The sequence below is a fragment of the Artemia sp. Qi Xiang Cuo genome, chromosome 13 (genome assembly GCF_049724085.1).
Source record: "Artemia sp. Qi Xiang Cuo chromosome 13, ASM4972408v1, whole genome shotgun sequence".
Taxonomy (NCBI): domain Eukaryota; kingdom Metazoa; phylum Arthropoda; class Branchiopoda; order Anostraca; family Artemiidae; genus Artemia; species Artemia sp. Qi Xiang Cuo.
The window spans coordinates 70,193,831-70,213,566 of record NC_142806.1 but is presented as its reverse complement, the minus strand read 5'-3'; the positions used below and the strand labels follow the sequence as shown (position 1 = coordinate 70,213,566).

The 19,736-nt window shown below is 36.4% G+C and overlaps 1 protein-coding gene across 1 annotated transcript in view; it reads right to left on the bottom strand.

Moving 5' to 3' along the window:
- Window positions 1-19,736, bottom strand: part of LOC148945598 (uncharacterized) — a 240,017-nt gene that overhangs the window by 54,577 nt on the left and 165,704 nt on the right. Inside the window, exons 15-17 of the mRNA XM_089098857.1 lie at window positions 18,963-19,146; window positions 15,206-15,381; window positions 4,752-5,016 (exon numbers count right to left, since the gene is read on the bottom strand). Coding sequence (XP_088954983.1) covers window positions 4,752-5,016; window positions 15,206-15,381; window positions 18,963-19,146 — 625 coding nt within the window. The remainder of the gene's footprint in view (window positions 1-4,751; window positions 5,017-15,205; window positions 15,382-18,962; window positions 19,147-19,736) is intronic.

Sequence of the window (19,736 nt, the reverse complement as noted above, 5' to 3'; positions counted from 1 at the left end):
TCTTAGACTGCTGATCAGAGAAAGATTTCCGTTCTTTTTACTCATATTTGTTCTAATATCTTATTGCTCACTAATGTTAGCAAAAAGTGTCAAGGACGGCATCTTTCTGCCATATAGGACAATGACAAGAGAACTTTGATGATATACTCATCATTGTTCTTAGACTGCTGATCAGAGCAGAATGATGAAGACGTTTGCAAAAGAACACTATAAGATGTAAGATCTCAGTGCTAAGATTTCACTTCTAAGTGTTCTTTGTCAAAAGATGTAAGATTTTAGCACAAAGATGAGTAAAACAGGCCTAATGTAAGAGCAGATCATTAGCCACCACACGTCTAGCAGACTAGCAGTAATAAAAAAATAGGACTGGTTTAGCCTACTATGGATTAGCTAAACAAATGGCCTGTCGGACGTGACAAAAACAGGAGTTTGTGCACTTTTTATGAAGACTTGAGGAAAAGATATTTTCCTCCTATGCAAACATCAAAATCTCATATCCCCCAACCCCCATAACAACAAAGTTTTCGTACTTCCGTATTAGCTAGTACACACTCGAGAATTTGGATATGCAAGATCAGACAATAACCGGTTTAGAGGTGTCTGTATTCGGAGACAATTAGCTTAGGCTCAGTTGAAATGTACGTTGTATCCATATTTGATATATAGAGATGGTGTTTTGGTTGGGTTAGGTTATGTGAGGCTACGTTAGGTATTTAATATAATGCGTTCTGCGCGGCCCCCTTCCATAATTCTTTGTTGTAGTTTCCATAATTTTGTTACTAAATTATTGTATTTTCTTCATATTTTGGTATATTTCATTATGATTACCCTAACTTCACTTCTCGAGTGTATACTGGAAAATACGGTAGTACCCAAATTTCAATAAAGCTTTAAATCAATCTCCCAGCTGTGAGACAAAATATGGCGTACTTATCAAACTATTTATAAAGCCTGCCCTCTTTAGTGAAAATTCATCACAAAAAACTTCCCACAAAAGAATTTTTTGAAAGAAAAGTAAAGCGTCAGGTTAAACTAAAAACCAGCAGAAATAAATTCCTATAATAATTGAAGATCAAAGAAATTTTGCCACCACACGCCTAGTAGTCTAGCAGTAATGGAAAAACAGGACTGGTTTACCCTATTATGGATTAGCAGCCAGAAATTACTATAAAAGATTAAATGAAAACCAAAACGACCAGAAATTAAATGAACCATCCTAGAAAACATAGAGAAAACAAATAATAATACAGATAAATAAATAAATCCTAAAATGATTAAAAATTAAATTGAATGTTCAAGTCAAACTTGAAACGAACAAATGAAAATAAACTAATTAATGAAAATAAACTGAATATGTAATATACAATTATATTAATTCCTGGTAACTCAGCAATTAAAAAGTTTCTTTCACCACCATTTCTATTTTCATTTTCTATTTTCTATTTTCAGTGGCCCTAGAATGTCGCGAAGGGATCTAGAAGGGATTAAGAATGTCGCGCAGGAATGTTACATGGGAGGATCTTTCCATGGAAGAATTTTTTATGGGGGAAGAGAAATTCCACGAAGATTTCCCTGCATTATTGAAAAAGCAATCAGAAATTAAATAAAAAAAAAAATTCAACTGAAAGTAAGCAGAAACATCAAAAATTAAAACGAACAGAGAATATTAAGTATATAAAGGGGATTGCCTCTCCTCAAAAGCTCGCTCTTACGCTAATTTTTTTTTTTAACTTATTATTTAAAAAAACAGTAAAACTAATATGCAAATTTCGTTTTAGTTGTTCATGTACGGTGAGCCAAATTCATAACCTGCATTAATTCAGAAACGTTCAGAAATTCAAAAAAAAAAAAACCAACAACAAATTTCTTTAACTGGAAGTAAGAAACGACATTATAACTTAAAACGAATAGAAATTATTCCGTATATGAAAGGGGCGGTCCCCGCCTCAACTCCCCGCTCTTTACGCTGAAGTTTGACTTTTTCTCACAACTCTACTTAAAAAAAAAACTTTAGCGTAAAGAGCGGAGCATTGAGGAGGGAACAGCCCCTTTCATATATGGAATAATTTCTGTTCGTTTTAAGTTTTAATGTAGCTCCTTACTTTCAGTTAAAAAAAACTTGTTTTTTTACTTAATTACACTTGACTGGAGTTTTATTAAAAACCTGTCGGCTTTCAGTACATATGTCAAACTGGTATTTGCAAATATTTTATTTACAGATTGTTACTGAGAAGAAACAAGGGTTTCGTTCTCAAAGCAGCGTGCAAAATTATTTCAGCTTTTATGCGGAACAAATGCTCTTTTTTAAGAATGTTCATTCTTGACGCTGCAAGAATATGAGTCACTTTAGCATAAAGAGTATGAGGTTAAAGGGGTAGCAGCCTTCTTTTTTAATAGAAGAATGTCTGTCCGTTTTAAGTTTTAACATTACTCTTTACTTCCACTTGAATTATTTATTTTTGATTTCTATTTTTTTTATTGTATTTATTGAAATTTAGATATTGGGAGGGAGGCTACAGCCCCCATAAAGCACCCATTCTTTATACTAAAATTAAATCTTTTCAAAACAATGCTTTGAGAACAAGGGCTCATTAATGCGTATTTGCTGTGTACAATAAACAGAAGTACAAGGTAAGAAATGTGTTACACATCAATTCAATACGTTTCATAACATTTTGGCCCAATGGAAACACCGTTCCCATAACACTTTCAGCACCCATATTGCCCGTTCAGTTCAAAAATATTAATCGAAATAAGATATAGAAAAGTTTTTGGGCTTTGGGCACCCCATTCATACATAAAGAGATCTAACAACCAGGTGCATCTAATGCTCTCACATCAGAACATAATGCATGGTCTTCTTAGCCCGGGCAATGATCCTTGAAAGTTTTAAGGCAAACGAAACTGAGTTTTTTAGCCCTTTTTTTGGGTTCTATTTCAAGAGGTGCGGTACCCCCAGCAGAAATTCCCTTTGTAAATTAGGCACTTGTCCCAGGGAATCACGGCTTTGCTTTTTCAATCTGTTCAGAAAGAAAAAAGTCTGTTGACCTTTTATGGACCAACTTTTCAGGCAAACAATTATTTTTGTTCTTTTCTTTGGTGAGTTGGGTTTCCTTGGCCCAAGGAATCTAAGATGTAAAATTCGAGCCAATTAAAAAAAAATCGGCCCATTTTTGGGGGATCCGTACCCAAAGCTATTTTTGTTCGTAGATTAGGATCTTCTTGCCCAAAGAAACAACGGATGTTTGTTTCAAGCAGTTCTAAAAAAAAAAAAAAAAAAAAAAAAAAATTGGAGGAACCAATATACCGTAGTTTGTCTATTTTTCGTGTGTTAAATGACTTCAAGGCATACTGTTTTTTTGGGGGCCCTGACATTTGGGGGACCAAGCCCTAGCAACATTTTTATTCTGGGTTCCTATTAGACGGCAAATTAAGGTAGCAAGCTTACAATCAATCAGGAGCAACAAGGTCTTTGACCCATTCATAGGCTCTTTAACACTCTCATTTAACGGCCAGGCAACAATCTTTGAAGTTTCAAAGTAGTCATAAAAATTGTCCTGGTCCTTTTTTTAATCCTAATTACGAGGGAGGCTCGTGTCGTAGGACATAATTTTGTATGCATTAACACTGATTTGGTGAAGGGATTTATGATTCTAAGCTCCAAGTCGTTAAAAGAAAATAAAAATTTATGTCCTTTTTTGGCCATTTTTTTTGGGGGGGGGATCATAAACCCAAATTAATCTTAAAATACGTTAAGTTTTTCTACTTGCGGCTGTAAATTTCAAATTTATCAAAGACAACTATTTCCTGGCCCATTTTCATTCCCCATACCCCTTCCATCCTACCAACAAAACGTGTGCTCCTCTTGATCCAGGGGACGACCCAGGGGAATTCTTGAGACCCAAGACAAAACATGCCCTTTTCTCCACTTTAATAGGGAGCCAGGTAGCAAAAAGGGAACGCAAGAGAGACTGTTAGCCCGTCAGTCATCGCGATTCTTAAATAGAACACCAAAAGTTTCAATTTTCAATCAAATGAGCCCATTCCTAAGTTTCTTCAGCCTTCCCTTCTACACAAAATGGCCAAAAAAAAAACAAATGACAGAGGGCATGGATATTTACTAAAAACAATTTATTATCCAAGATTTAAAATTTTTGCTTTTAAACGAATTCAAATCATGTAAAAATAGAACATGTGAGAATAGATTAATAAAAAGTTTAAAGGCTGGTTAGTAAGAATAGGGGTTCAATTCCTGCTTATTTTGGTTTGGAATACGGGTAAGCGGCGTGACTCTCCAAGCTCAGCCATTTCGAGGATGGCTGACCCTCTGCCTCCCCTTTCAATTTTTGGCTGAAGAGCCATGAAATGGTGATCAGTACCGCCGGTAGGGACTGTGAAGCCCAGTGACGCAATCTTTACCTTTTTCATGGCAATAAATAATTGAATATTTGAGATTTGGACCGATATACATCGAAGCCACACACCATATAACTTCGAGTGATATTTGATCTACATAGAATTTGTTATATTTCAAAATCAGTAAAAATATATATTTCAAAAACAAATTCAAAATTTCAAAATTCAAAATTCAAGTTATAATTTCAAAAACAAAAGAAATCAGTAAAAACATAGCAAATAAAAACATTTCTTACAAAGAACATTTTTTTTTCTGACTAACAATATTATTTTGAATAAAGTATAGTGAATATTGGTAGTGAAAAGTAATAGCGATAAAACGGTATAAATTTCACCTTATTCTACTTATGCAATCCAACCCAACTATAGCTAAGTCGACATCAACGAGTGTGGCATCACAAATAAACACTCCTTTATTGAACAGCAGCATGTGCCAAGGCCATAACCCTCTACCAAGAAAGTTGTACTTCTGTGGCTGGAGAAGCCCACGATTCGAATTGTACAATGGACGAATTCCAGGAGGTTGGCTACTACACTCTAGATACAAGTTCCCACAAATTATGTCAGAAATATTTTGACTTTTTCCTTGCAAGACGATATCTGGAATTGTAAAGTTTCTTGTAAATAAAGTAAATAATAATGGTAACATTTATAATGTTGTTCAATTCTGTTAAGCTAAATTCAAGCAATTTAGACTCGGAAAACGTAGCTGCAAGTCTTGCTCCACAGAACTTGCTGTCACTATATGTAATTTAAAGTGTCTGTCTGTCTTTTTTTATGATTCTTTTCACCAAATTTTCAGCTAAATTACTTCAAACAGCTCGTGGTAAATAACTGTAAATAAGGAGCGACTCGGCTCAGTAGTAGCCGAAGCTCTAAAAGAGAAATTTTAATATCAGTACATATGTCAAAAGAATAGGCTTATTATGCTAATTGGAAATATATATAATTCATTGAGTTTAGTGTAATCCATCAAAAGCTAGAGCAAAAAAACGCCCCCAAAAAAGTTAAGGAATTTTAATGAAATTCACATCAGTCGGCGTATCAGAGAGCCTACTGTAGAAGTTTCAAGTTGACATCTGCAAAAAAGTAGAAATTTTGTAGATTTTGCCAGAAGAAAGATCACGGGATGCGTGTTTGTTTGTTGTTGTTTTTTTCGGGGGCGATCAACATAGTTAAAGTATCCAATAGTTACGCCTTTAGTGATTAAATAAAAAAAACAAGTTTTTTTTAACTGAAAGTAAGGAGCAAAATTAAGACTTAAAACGAACATAAATTATTCCGTATATGAAAGGGGCTGTCCCCTCCTCAACGCCTCGCTCTTTACACTAAAGTTTTTTATTGTTTTAAAAAATAAAGTCGTGTGACAGAGTCAAACTTTAGCGCAAAGAGCAAGGCAATATTCTAAGACTACTGGATCGATACGATCACCCCTGGAGAAAAAAAAAACAAAAAAAAACACGCATCCGTGATCTTTCTTCTGGAAAAAAATCCACATTTTTGCAGATAGGAGCTTGAAAATTCTATAGTAGGGTTCTCTGATACGCTGAATCTGATGTTGTGATTTTCATTAAAGTTTTCTGACTTTTAATGGTTTTTCCCTTTTTTCGAAAATAAGGCCAAATTTCTCAGGTTCGTAACTTTTGATGGGTAAGACTAAACTTAATGAAACTTATATATTTGAAATCATTATAAAAATATGATTCTATTGATGTATCTATTGGTGTCAAATTCCGGTTTTTAGAGTTTTGATAGCTCCTTACTTACAGTTCGTTACCGTTTACAGTAACGAACTGTTTGATAACAAAACCCGTCACTGTCCCCTGTGAATGGCCTGTAAGTTATTAAATTTCCCCATTCTTTATGTATAGTATTTGTCATTGGGAAGTATACAGACATTTTTCGGGGAGGGTGGGGGGAGAATTTCTGCTCGGGTAATTTTCCGTAGGGAGGGAAGTTTTCGGGGGGAGGGGTGTACTTATTAGAGAAAATTTTACACTGAGGGGAATTTTCCAGAATTCCTATAGATAGATATAGATAGATAGATCGTGTATTTCAAAAACCCAAGAGCCATATACACACAAAAATTTATGAAAAATAAAGAATCACAACAGAACAAATTACGAAACACACATTAACATGATACATAGCGAAAAATACCTTATGGTAAATTATCGAGACAATAAGTTTAATTCCATATAATTAATAATAATTAATTGTAAAAATTTTTCCTTCTTTCTAATCCCTTCTCTATGTACGCACCAATACGAAATATTGTGGTTGGATTACTACTTTGTAAAATTTTAGGAAGCAGTAAAACAATCCCATTTAAGTACTTTTCCCTTAAATCAGAGAGCACCGGGCACTTTCGGAGAAAATGGTCCAAATCTTTGTCCTCATCCCCACAAAGAGGACACACATACCGACCATCAGGATGTACTATCCCCCTCTCGAACATCATTTGTCTGCTCTGGATTGGAAGGCAATTCGCCCTAAGCTGAATCCCTCGACATAAAATCATAGCCGGTAAATTGAATTTAAAATAAATTTCCTCTCCAAAACTAGGTTTAACCTGATTGTAATGATTCAATGTAGCAGAATTTAAAACCAGCCCTTGCCAATACTGAATTTCTTGACCCTCTAAGATAAATCGTACCTGGCTTACTAAATTTGTTGGTAGATCACGGGAACCAAGACCGTCATTCCATAAGTAAGGCATTCCCACTCTTTCTAGTAATGACCTAATTTGGAATGGCCACGACGTGTTCGAACCATAAATCAACTTCTGATAATAAGCAGCACTTACTAGTCTATCTTCATTACACCTAATGATCTTCAACCAAAATCTAAGCATCAAAATAGACCTACGTAGTTTTAACGAAAAGAGGCCCATATCACCTTTCAGAATCTGTGAATGAGCTGTCTGATGTAATCCAAACAGTCTTTTATAAAACTGGAGCTAGAGAGACTCCAACTTCTGTGCCACTTCTCCGCCCCAAATCTCTTCTCCATTTTCTATTACTGGTAAAATTTTTGTATTAAATATTCTTTTATGCATTTTTAGGTTTTTAATTCCCATTATCGTCGGATTTCTAAAAATTGCACACATGACCACTTTACCTCTATTAATTAGTTCATCAACATGAATCTTTAAACTTCCGTTTTCCGACAAAATAAATCCTAAATATTTTATTCTTTTACTTACTTTCAGTTCCTTATTATTACATTTAAATTTATAATTATCTTCGCCACTTGTTTTCCTTTTTTTAAAAATAACAACTTCACTCTTTTCAACATTCAGCCTTAATTTTTGCATCGGCAAATATTCTTCTATAAGACCCATAGGTGTCTATAGATCTTGCAGTGTACTAGCCACCAAAGCAATATTGCTTACAAATAATAGCAGAGGTAGTTATTGGGTCCCTAAACTAACTTTCGGAGCCCGTCTATTCTCTAGTAAATCAGCAACGTCATTTCTAAAAATATTAAACAAATTAGGTAGAAGAGTGCCGCCTTGTTTTACTTCCAGCTTAATATTAAAAAGCCTAGAAAACCTGTTACCAACTAACACGATTCCACTCACACAAATATACATACTCACTATCAACCTCACAAACAAATAAGGGAGGCCATTTCTAAACGTCGACACTGTCGAATGCCTTGTGGAGGTCCAGAAATCCCACATAAAGACAAGTTTTTCCCTTCCATATTTATCAATTAATGCCTTTAAAATAAATATTGTATCTACCATCCCGTACCCTGTCCTAAAACGTCCTTGTTCTTCAAGCATTATATTATTTTTATTTAACCATTTAGAAAGCTTGGTATCTAGTATTTTCTCCATTACCTTACTTAAAGCAGGGACAAGCGCTATTAAACGTTAATTCATGTGCAACTTAGTGTTTCCTCTCTTAAAAAGTGGCATAAGCAATGATCTCTTCCACTCATTTGGCTATTGTCCTGAAGTTAACACCTTATTACAAAGAAAAATAATTATCGACAAAAAAATTGAAAGAAAATTCTTAAATAACGTTATTGGTACACCATCAACACCCGCAGCCGAACCTCCTTTTAAATTTTTGAATACAAACTTAATCTCATCATTACTCACTTCCCCTACTAAATCATAATCATGTTCCTTCATAGGATAAACAACCATCTCTGGGGTATGTGCTACCTCTTGTATTTCTGCACAATCACCTTCCGAGCTTTCCAGGTAATCAGGCCAGGAATTGGCATCTGGAGCCACCTGTGTACTTCCTTTTTCATTTCAAATCTCATTCCTTACATAACCCCAAAACTTCTTAAAATCTTTTTTTCTAAAATGATCGGAAATATCCAGTTTCTCCTTAATCTCAAATTCTTTTTTTTTCCTTTTAATTAACATTTTATAATATCTTCTTTTATCTTTATATTCGGCTAAACTTAAACTTTGATTTTCATATCTATAACATTTTTTTAAATGACGCAATAATTATCTGAGCTTTTCTTTCATTATCTTACATTCATAATCTAAATATCAATCATTTTTTTTTCTTTTTTTTCAGATTACACGATACTGCACAACTGCAAATTATTTCATTTAACTCCATAATTTTTCCATGCATATCTTTTCCATCCCCTTCTAACGCTTTCAACTTATTTGTTACATGCAGCTTCATAAGCTCCCTTTTAAATGTTTCAAAATCATTATCGGTTAAATCATATCTAATTCGTTTTCCTAAGACCTTTAATCTAAGCTCCCCATTACATAAATTTCTAACTCGAGGAACATCATCCTGAAGCTTTCCAGTCTTCAGCTCACGCTTAATAGCTCTATGATCAGATCCAACTAAATCTAGTACATCAATATCAATCGATTCAGGTACAAATTTCATACTAATCAGCGCATAATCTACAACACTTAGAGTTGGGCCCGAAAGGCAAGTAAACTCGCCCAGACACTTATCATTTCCAAACCTTCCATTCGCAATGATCAGACCATGTTCCCCGCAAAGCGCCAGGAGCTTTCTTCCCCAAGCATTTATTTTTCTTTTTTCATCCTTATTACTTCGCAGTATTCTACAACAAATTGGGACCAAGTCTCCTAAATCTGGGATTAATAAATCAGGAATCTCAACCTAAATACCGGTATAAGCAATAAAATAACCCATCAAAACGCACTCCAGACCACTATAACTTTCTTGTATTAGCAACAATTCATTATCTAAAATTTCCCAAGTATTTTCTCGACTATTCAAATTATTCTGTGGAGGAATATACACAACGCCCAAAATCAATCTCTTCCCACATTTAAAACAAATACGCAGCCAAAGTAAATTTTCAGATCTACTATTAACTCTTTCATAACCATCAATAGCTGATGATTTAATCAAAACCAAAATACCACCATAACGTCTATTATTTTTTGCTGGTTTACGCACAACCTGTTCAACCAAACACCCTGGGAGAGGTGGTATAGGAGAATGATCGTTCCATGTTTCAATAAACGAAATCACATCAAACGAAAATAATTCATCATATAAATGAGGCAACTTATCACGTAGTTCCATGACACTAAACTCAGTATATGGCTCTTTATTTCCTATGCGTCTACGCTTTCTATCAGTGCATTAATATCACTAGCCACTTCTTGGAGTTTCTCGTTCCTGGCCTCTGTCGGGTAAAAGGCAAAATGGTAATACTCACGACTGCGACTATTAATATCTGTTAGCACTGGTTGTCTATTATCAACAAAATCACGGGAAAAACAACTGCGAGATCTTCTGTTAAGTCCTTTTCTTGGAGAATGGTTTCCTCTGGGTGCCATGTTATGAGTGCCTGTTCTATGTAGGTCATTAGGGCTAATAACAGCAATAGCAGGTCTTTTAGTCGCCAATAATGCCTGAGAATAGGCTGTTGATGGTATCACTGTCTCGGCATCACTATCACTGGCATCAATATCTAGCCCCATCGGGATAACAGCAGGGTAATTTGGGAGCCTAGCACTAGGAGGTGGACCAAGATTTTTAACTGGCACCAAGTAACTTTTAACCTCAATCACAGCCTTTCCATCGTACCTGAATAGTCGGCCTTGGATAAACAGCTTTTCACCTCGTAGCTTTGCATCACGGCCGTCGTTCTGTGCAAGATTCTTAATTTCCTTTAAGTGTTTACGGGCTTCTCTTTGTCTAGCCGTGTAGTCTGGGGCCACCGATAGACCTACCTTTCTCAATAAGGAACTATTTCTTAAGATGTAGTCTCTGATTTCGACCGAGTTTAGCTTCACTACTACTGGCCCTGATTTCAATCTAAAAATGTACGTACATCACCTCGACTCATTTTGAGAGAAGGCATAGCACGGTTTAATAAATCCATTATTTCTTGCTTCACAGTATACTCGCCAAGGTGTTGCGGAGTATAATTATAAATAATGAAATTTGTTCTTTTCTGCTCTGCTTCGAGCTGATTGGCTCGTTCAGATGTGATTACTAGGTCTGATTTCACATTTTCCAGCTCTTTTTTAATCTCTTCATTTGTCTTAGCATTGCTAGATAGCTGTATGCTAATGTTTTTTTTCTGTGATTGTAAGGCAACAAAGCTACCCGAAAGTCCCGGAATTTCATTAACTTTCTCCGAAAGCGCTGGTAATGAATCCAATTTGAAATTTGTTTCTCGCAAAAACTGGGCATTTGCATTTTCTCGGCCTCTATTATTTGATTTTTCATTTTCACACTTTGGATCTTATTGATGTACAAATGTAGTCCTTAATTTGATCTACTATCATAACAAAGCAATAAGCTATTTTTCTTGTCTTCAAAAAAGATAATCGTAATTTTGGCACAAAGCCACACACAGGTAAAAATTGGTTACGCAAGCTGTCGAGAATTAATCCTGTATTTTATCCGATTGAATTGCTCTTAACTCTCTGAACTCTGAATCAATACTAAAATTATATGAAATTATTTTTATTTGTCTTTCTTTCATTTAAATAAATAAACAAAAGCCATAAAAACGGTCATGCCGATCAGCGGCAGTTTTTGCCAGAAGCAAAACTGCAGTGGCACATATAAAACATATGAAAATCACAGCCATAGCCATCGTCATGCAAAAATACACATTGATTCGAAATATCACAGATTCAAACAAAACAGAGTAAGAGAGTCAAACGAATAAAAAGAATAAAAGAATAATGAACTAAAGAAAATAAATATATACAATTATTGACGAGTGGATGTAGAATTAAAAATTTTGACGAACGAGAGAACAAAACTACTTGCGTACCGCATATACCGTGCTGGTACCGACTGAATTTTTGGTACCGGTTGAGGTATGTTTCGCGGGAGCCTTTGGCCCGAAGGGAGAACGTGAAATTTAATTCTCCCCACTGATGGGGAGAATTTCACGAAGCCGCAGATTTTCCAAAATACCGACATCAAACTTATAACACAATTCATCACGGCGTGTCGAAAGAGTCTTAAGTGAAAATAGTTTCAAAAGGGAGCAATAAGGGACTTTGGGAGATTTTGACACTACCAGAAGAGCTCGGTACTGGATCCTTTCCAGGCCGTCCTTCTGGTCCAAAGTCAGGCCGTAATGCCAAACGGGACAAGCATATTCTACCAGCGGTCTGACAAATGTAAGAAAATTATGCAATAGGTGAGGGGTTTGAACACCATGACGAGCAGGGAGTTTTTAAAAAAGGATACCCAGGTTTGCCCTTTTGATCATCTCCTGTGTCTGTTTTTCCCACTTCAGGTCATGTGTAAGATATATTCCCAAGAGTTGGATATCCATGGTGCCTGAATCATTGTGTACAGCAATGGATGAACTGTCCCTCAGAAAAGAAAAAGTGAATACGAGCGATTTTACACGACTGATGATCATTTTACCCTAAACTCGCCATTATTCTGTCTGCCTCACTTGAAACACTCTTCTCACCTAGCTGAGTGTTTTGGGCGATTTGCAGTTTTTTTTGTCCGGCTCATCATAGCCAAAATCCAATCCAGTCTGCGTTTTACCTGTCATTTGCTTTATCCTTTTTTACCACTGTCCAGGCTTAGAATCCAATAAATGAGATACTTCCTTTTGGTAGTACAACGCCGCTGTCTGGCGGGTCATTCCTGTGATTTTATTCTTCGGGGTAGTAGCTTCTTTATGCTTTTTTGTTCATGAAAATTTGTCTCATTTTCCTGTTTAGTGCTTTGATTTCTTTTGTAACGTATGGACGATCTGCTGAAAAACTTTTGTTAACTTTTTCAGGAAAATAGAAATGGTACTTGTCGAGAACTTTTTCTTGAAAAGTAGTGGCGATTTCATCAGCATTAGTCGTAGAAATTATACCGTCCTATTTTTCAGTCGAGAGCTAATTACCGAAACCAAACAATCCGGTGTTTATGATGGCCGACTTGTAGTTGTTTCTGTAGTGTACGTGACTCAGATTTTGCTTATGGGTGTAGCTCAAGGGTGAAGTGGTAGCTTCCTCCTATTGGGGGGCCTGGGGAGGGTTTCCTGTAGAATTGAGACATGTTAGTAGCTATGCGGTCTAGAGCCGTATCACGTTTTGTTGTTGGGCAATTAACTAACTGTCTTAGACCTAATCCTGCTTCCAAAGACTCAAGTCGTAGTTCGCTAGCTTCACCAAGCAGGAACACACCACCCGTGGGGTTTTTACCCTGTACGTAGTCAGCACTTAATTGAAGTTTTTCCTGGAAAGCTTTTTGAGAACTGACATCTTGTCCTGGTGAATAATAAAAAACAAAAACAGCTATGCCATTATAATGGGAGGGCAGGCGTTTGGGCTTTGCAAATATCCAAAGAATCTCATCATAATCATCAAGCACAGGTACCTTTATCTGAAAAGCAGGGATTTTCTTATAAATATAAATTGCAAGACCTCCTCCCTTTTTCCAAGCCAGTGGTCATCTGGGCGTAACTTGATCATTTTATTATAACCGGATAAACTGAGTAGATCCAGATTTTGCCTATGAACCTCTGTCACTGCTACTATTGAGGCTCCAATTACTTGAGCTAAATTCTCTTAAGCTAAATAATCTTATTCGTATTTAAACTTTCCGCGTTACTATACAAAAAAACTAGGCAGAGCAAAATGTCAGAAGAGTATCCTTTTACCTTGGTTTTCACCCTAGTCATTGGGCAAACAGTTTCCTAGAGTTCTAACTATTCTCCAAGATCAGTTTCTTCTAATGGAGAAAACCTGTTGCTAAGTGGGACGGCGTGGCTTATACTCGAAACGCGGCAGGCTGCTATTTTAGGAAGGATAGATCTAGGGAATGGGGGAGGGTTGGTGGGGAGGGAAGAACAGGGAGAGCTCCAAGAGAAACCGGAGAGATATGCTAAATTCCGTCTCAGCCGCGGTGATAATAGAATTGTCCAGAGGGAATTTTCTTGACGGTAGTACTTTACGTGTGAGTAACTTTTCATGGAGGGATTTCCCGTGGGGAAAGGGAATTTTACAGAGAGGGGGAGCCAGATTTCCCAAACATCATTTAACAACGATCAGAAATTAAATAGTTTTTCAACGGAAAATGTGTTTAAACTAAAAGTTAGGAGCAAAATTGAAACTAAACACGAACAGAAATTATTACGTATATGAGGGGGGGGGGTCTCTCTCCTCAATACCTCGCTCTTTAAACTAAAGTTTGACTTTTTTGACAATTCTTTAAGAACGACTCGTCAAACGCAAAGACCGTTGAATTAGAACAATAAGAACCTTTTTAAAAAATAGGCCTACTAATAAACTTTGGAATTTTGAAGAAGGGGAATCCACGAGACATGTAGAACATAATCATGCTAATATAATCCAATTATTCTCAGAAGTAGCCTGAGGGAGATTCAAGCATCCACCAGGCCACCAGCGTAATGGTAAAAAAAATAATTTCAAAAGTCATATCGGATCAGGTTCATCACGAATCAAACCCTATTAGATAAATCAGGAATGTTTTCACCCTCCCAAACTTACATTTGAGAGAAGGGAAGAATCATGTTCTGGCATATACGATGATGCCAGACGTCAGGAGTCGTTGGCTGTCCAGCCCCTCTATTCAGAATATGATTGGCAGACCAATATGTAATTAGCACTTTACTGAAAACAAAATACATTTAAATTTTTGTTATTTTTTTAAAATTTAATGCATCCAAACTAATCAAGATTTTCAGGAGTGAATAGCATCATATATATTGAAGTGTCAGTCCAATTGCATTCCTTATTTTCAGTAATCTCACTTATAATGAAGGCCGCATCCAGAGAGATTAGGGGGTTTGAACCCTACCCCCCGAAATGTTTGTCCGACTCGCAAAAACGTCACAAAAATGACCATAAACAAATTGTTTATGCGTTTATTGAAGTTTTTTTGTACCCTCCCTCCCGAAAAAAGTACTTTTGTACCCCCCCCCCCCCCCCTGAAAAAAAATCCTGGATATGACCCTGCTTATGGGGATATTTTTTTCGTTTTTTCGGTGATACTAAATATAAAAACACATAGCTCGAAATAAGGATTGTTTCAAGTAAATTAATATCCTCATTCGTGAATTGAATTATGTGATTATAGCTTCAGAGACAGCATACTCATTTTGGTAACAGATAGTCTTATTTGTGACTGGTCAATAGCCTTAACTGCAATTCAGAAGTAAACAGCAATTCATCTTCCTTTTCCTAATCAAATCTTTGCTCAATCTGTTCAAAAGCAATCTGGTCAATCTTTTCAATCTAGTACGCTTTCTAAACCGTTGGTAAACAAGTGGCGGCATTTCAATGGTTAATAATCTCAACTTGTAAATAGTGACTCACCTCCTTTCCCTTCATCAATTCTTCGTTCAATTTGCTGAAAAGCAACTTTTTTTGGATCAAAATTCCCTCTGCTTTTCTTCATGTACTTTGAGCCTGAATAAACCAAACCTCTCATAGGTAGGACAGGAGTGAGCTGTTCTTTTAATGATTCGCTTAAATTTGTTGCAACTGGGTATCTGGAAATATATGGTAATACCAAATATTACCGGATATTATTACCAGGAACCTGAAAAATCACGAAAGAGTCTACCACCCATGGACAACCATTTAATCGACTACCATCATAGTAGCTGCTTAAACTATTAGTTACATCATAACAAAAACATTTTTGCTCCCTGTTTTTTTTTTTTTTTTTTTTTTTTTTTTTTTTTTTTTTTTTTAAGAGAAATCACTTTATTTACATAAATATTTACAAACTTCCAGAAGCCTGGTCATCCATGCTTGTCAGGCACTATCTACTTTCAACTTAACATCCTCGCATCATTAACAAAAAAAAAAAAAAAAGAAAAAAAGACGAGACACCTCTTGCTCACTCGATTCTTCGACGGGTAGGCTACCATTAAGATTCATTACCAATCCTCATACTGTTTGGCACTACTTAAGGCAAAAAAAAAACAACACATTAATCAAAATCATAACAACCAGCACAATGGCCCCTTAGCAACCTACGGAAATCGAGTCTAACCATCTGGTCTAAAATATCACCTGGTAGTCTTTCCCATGTTAACGGAAGCTGGGGTCTGAGTGAGAAGCCACACCGAGTCGATGGTTTCCTTGGTCGTTGAATCATACCTGTGTTACGAGTAACATAGTAATGACGTTCAGAAAAGGAACAGAAGATATTATGCAGGCAATCCGTTGCTACATTATTCAAAATATCGAACATCAACTGTGCTTTATAGAACTCAAATAAACCAGAAATCAGTAGTATATGTAAACTTTTATACAGATCCCTTACTGAAGAATGAGAATCATTATTAGAAAGAATCCTGATAGCCCCATTCTGGAGAACTCGTAACTGCCTAAGATGTGCAATGATTGTGGACGACCACACTGAACAACAGTAAAGTAAATAGGGGTGCACCAACGAAAAATAGATAAGACGCAGTATTCTAACAGAAAAGAAATGCTTTAATTTACGTTTCATTCCAACATTACGGACCACTTTAGAAGATACACACTTAGATAATTTCGGAGACCATGACGATAAAATAAAAGTTCAAAATAGGGATAAAATCCTTTTTAATAGACAGTGTATAGAAATTCACAGAAATTCCAGATATTTCGGTCACATATACAGTGACCGTCATCAGTAGTAAAACTACTGATGATATAGTGATGTGATATAGTGACCTTCATCAGTAGTAAAACATCAGTTTTACTATTGATGACAGTCACTGTATATGTGACCGAAATATCTGGTATTTTTGTGAATTTCTATACACTGTCTATTAAAAGGATTTTATCCCTATTTTGAACTTTTATTTTATCAAGATACACACTGTATATGTTCAACAAACGAGAGGGTCTCATACAGAATAACTCCCAGGTATTTCACCGTACTTTTCCGAGATATCCGGGACGGACCAGCATTCAGGGTTGTTAACCATGGATAGCAATGCATAGATCTCCCATAAATAATCCAGTTAGATTTAAAAAAATTAATAGCCAGTTTGTTCGATGTCATCCATCGCTCAGTATTATGCAGGTCACCTTCTAACATTCCGACTAACTCTTGCTCCGTACGAGCAATAATCGTGAGATTTGTGTCATCTGCGAACGATACAAGGACCTTCTTTGGGCTTCTAAAATCTGAACTTAGGTCATTTGTTAGGCCAGACACAGCGTTGCATAGGTCGTTAATATAAACAGCGAACAACAGTGGGCCGAGTGGAGATCCTTGAGGAACACCGCATTAGATTGGGTAACAGCTAGACGCGATACCTCCTACTTCCACAAATATTGACCTATGTGCTAGATATGATTCAAATAGCTTAATCACATTACCATGGTTACCACAATTCCTAAGCTTCCCTAACAAAATCTGGTGGTCAACGGTATCAAAAGCTTTCAGTATATCTAAAAACAATGTAGCCACATTCATGTTAACATCTAATCCGTCGTTTACCGTTGTCACCATAAACTGAAGAGCATGCTCCGTCGAATAAAGCTTACGGAATCCAAATTTATTGTTAAAAAAATAATTATTTTTACATAAAAAAGAATTCAACCTACTATACAACAACTTTTCCATTATTCGAGAAAGGACCAGAAAAAGAGAAATTGGCCGATAATTGGAATAATCTTGTTTATGACCACCTTTGTGAATAGGTTTTACCTTAGCTATTTTAAAACAAGATGGGAAAACACCAACCCTGAAACAACTATTAACTATCTCAACAAACTTTGGAAGTAATTCCGGCAACACTTGTTTAATAACATTAAGTGACCAGAAATCGGCACCGGAGGCCGATATTTTTATTTCATTAATTACTTTTTCAACTTCGGAATCTGTAAATTTACTCAGCCAAAGGGTTACTTCACTCTTTTAAGTGAAGTAGGTCATCCTAGGTCTAACTGGCTACTGTTTAATTTGCTGTCCTTCGGTAGTTTGGGCTCACCAAACTGACTAAACAAAACTGGACTACTAACAGAGCCTAGCTCAACAGATTTTAGCTTCTGGGTGGATTTTCGGCTCAGTTTCGGCTCACAAAACTGACTCATCTAACTGACTAAACAAAACTCTACTACTAACAAAGCCTAACTCAACAGTTTTTTAGCTTCTGGGTGGGTTTTGGGCTCAGTTTGGGATCACTAAACTGACTCATCCAATTGACTAAACAAAACTCGACTACTACCAGAGCCTAGCTCAACACTTTTTTAGCTTCTGGGTGGGTTTTCGGCTCAGTTTGGGCTCACCAAACTGACTCATCCAACTGACTGAGCAAAACTCGACTGCTAACAGAGCCTAGCTTAACAGTTTTTTAGCTTATGGGTGGGTTTTTGGCTCAGTTTGGGCTCACCAAACTGACTCATCCAACTGACTAAACAAAACTGGACTACTAACAGAGCTTAGCTCAACACTTTTTTGGCTTCTGGGTGGGTTTTCGGCTCAGTTTGGGCTTACCAAACTGACTCATCCAACTGACTAAACAAAACTCGACTACTAAAAGAGCCTAGCTTAACAGTTTTTTAGTTTCTAGGTGGGTTTTCGGCTCAGTTTGGGCTCACCAAACTGATTCATCCAACTGACTAAACAAAACTCGACTACTAACAGAGCCTAGCTCAACACTTTTTTAGCTTCTGGGTGGGTTTTTGGCTCAGTTTGGGCTCACCAAACTGACTCATCCAACTGACTAAGCAAAACTCAACTTCTAACAGAGCCTAGCTTAACAGTTTTTTAGCTTCTGGGTGGATTTTTGGCTGAGTTTGTACTCACCAAACTGACTCATCCAACTGACTAAACAAAACTCAACTACTAACGGAGCCTAGCTCAACACTTTTTTAGCTTCTGGGTGGGTTTTTGGCTCAGTTTGGGCTCACCAAACTGACTGATCCAAGTGACTAAACAAAACTCGACTACTAACAGAGCCTAGCTCAACAGTTTTTTAGCTTCTGGGTGGTTTTTCGGCTCTCCCCAGCTCCCCCGCCCCCTTTTCTGAATTACAATCAGAAACAAGCATAAATTCTATAAGAAATTATTCTTACGGATCCATATGTTTTGAAGAAGAAAAATTTATAAGGAAACGTGACTTACCCAAAACCGAGGTACTGGCACGTAGCATTTCTAAGTTTTTGTGTTGGTATGTCGAAGGCACAAAGTTGTTCCCAAACACTTTTTGTATTAATTGAGACAAAACCTTTCTTACTTCTTATAGGAAAGCCGAATTCATCTAATTTAATCTGTAGCTCTCTATCTTCTGCTTCCTTTGAAAGGGCAACTACAAGAGAAGCAAGTTTATAAATAAATTAAATATTACGTACACAAGTTAATCATGAAACATTAAGTAACAACAACTAAAGTATACAATTTTATTCAAATATTAATTACAAATACAATCATAGAACTGCAACAGAAAGCTGAGTCGTAAATCTAACAGTCACGTACCCACCAGTCCCGAGGCAAAAGCTTAGGATTTTATTCTTTATTCCTTGCTTTTCTAAAAGTTTCCACAACCCCAAAAAGGTGTCTATACGTATATACCCATCTAAAAGATAATATAAATTATGAAAATATTTGTGTAAGTACCTTATCCCATACGCTACCTTGTCAGCATATGAATTGGTTGTGGTTAAGAAGCAGAAATATTTCTTCTTTTGTGAGGGGCATGAATACCATAATGAAAAAATCCGAACTAGCGTCGTCCTAGTAAAGAGGCATGTAACTCTGTTGTATTATCAACCTTCCCCAAACGCCTGCGTATGGAATACAAGGTCATAGAAACTTGAGATTTGGGAAACTTGGAAACGAGGTCATTCGAACGGGATTTAAGAGTCGTGTTGCGCTTTTTAGCTGTGAAAAGTATCGAGG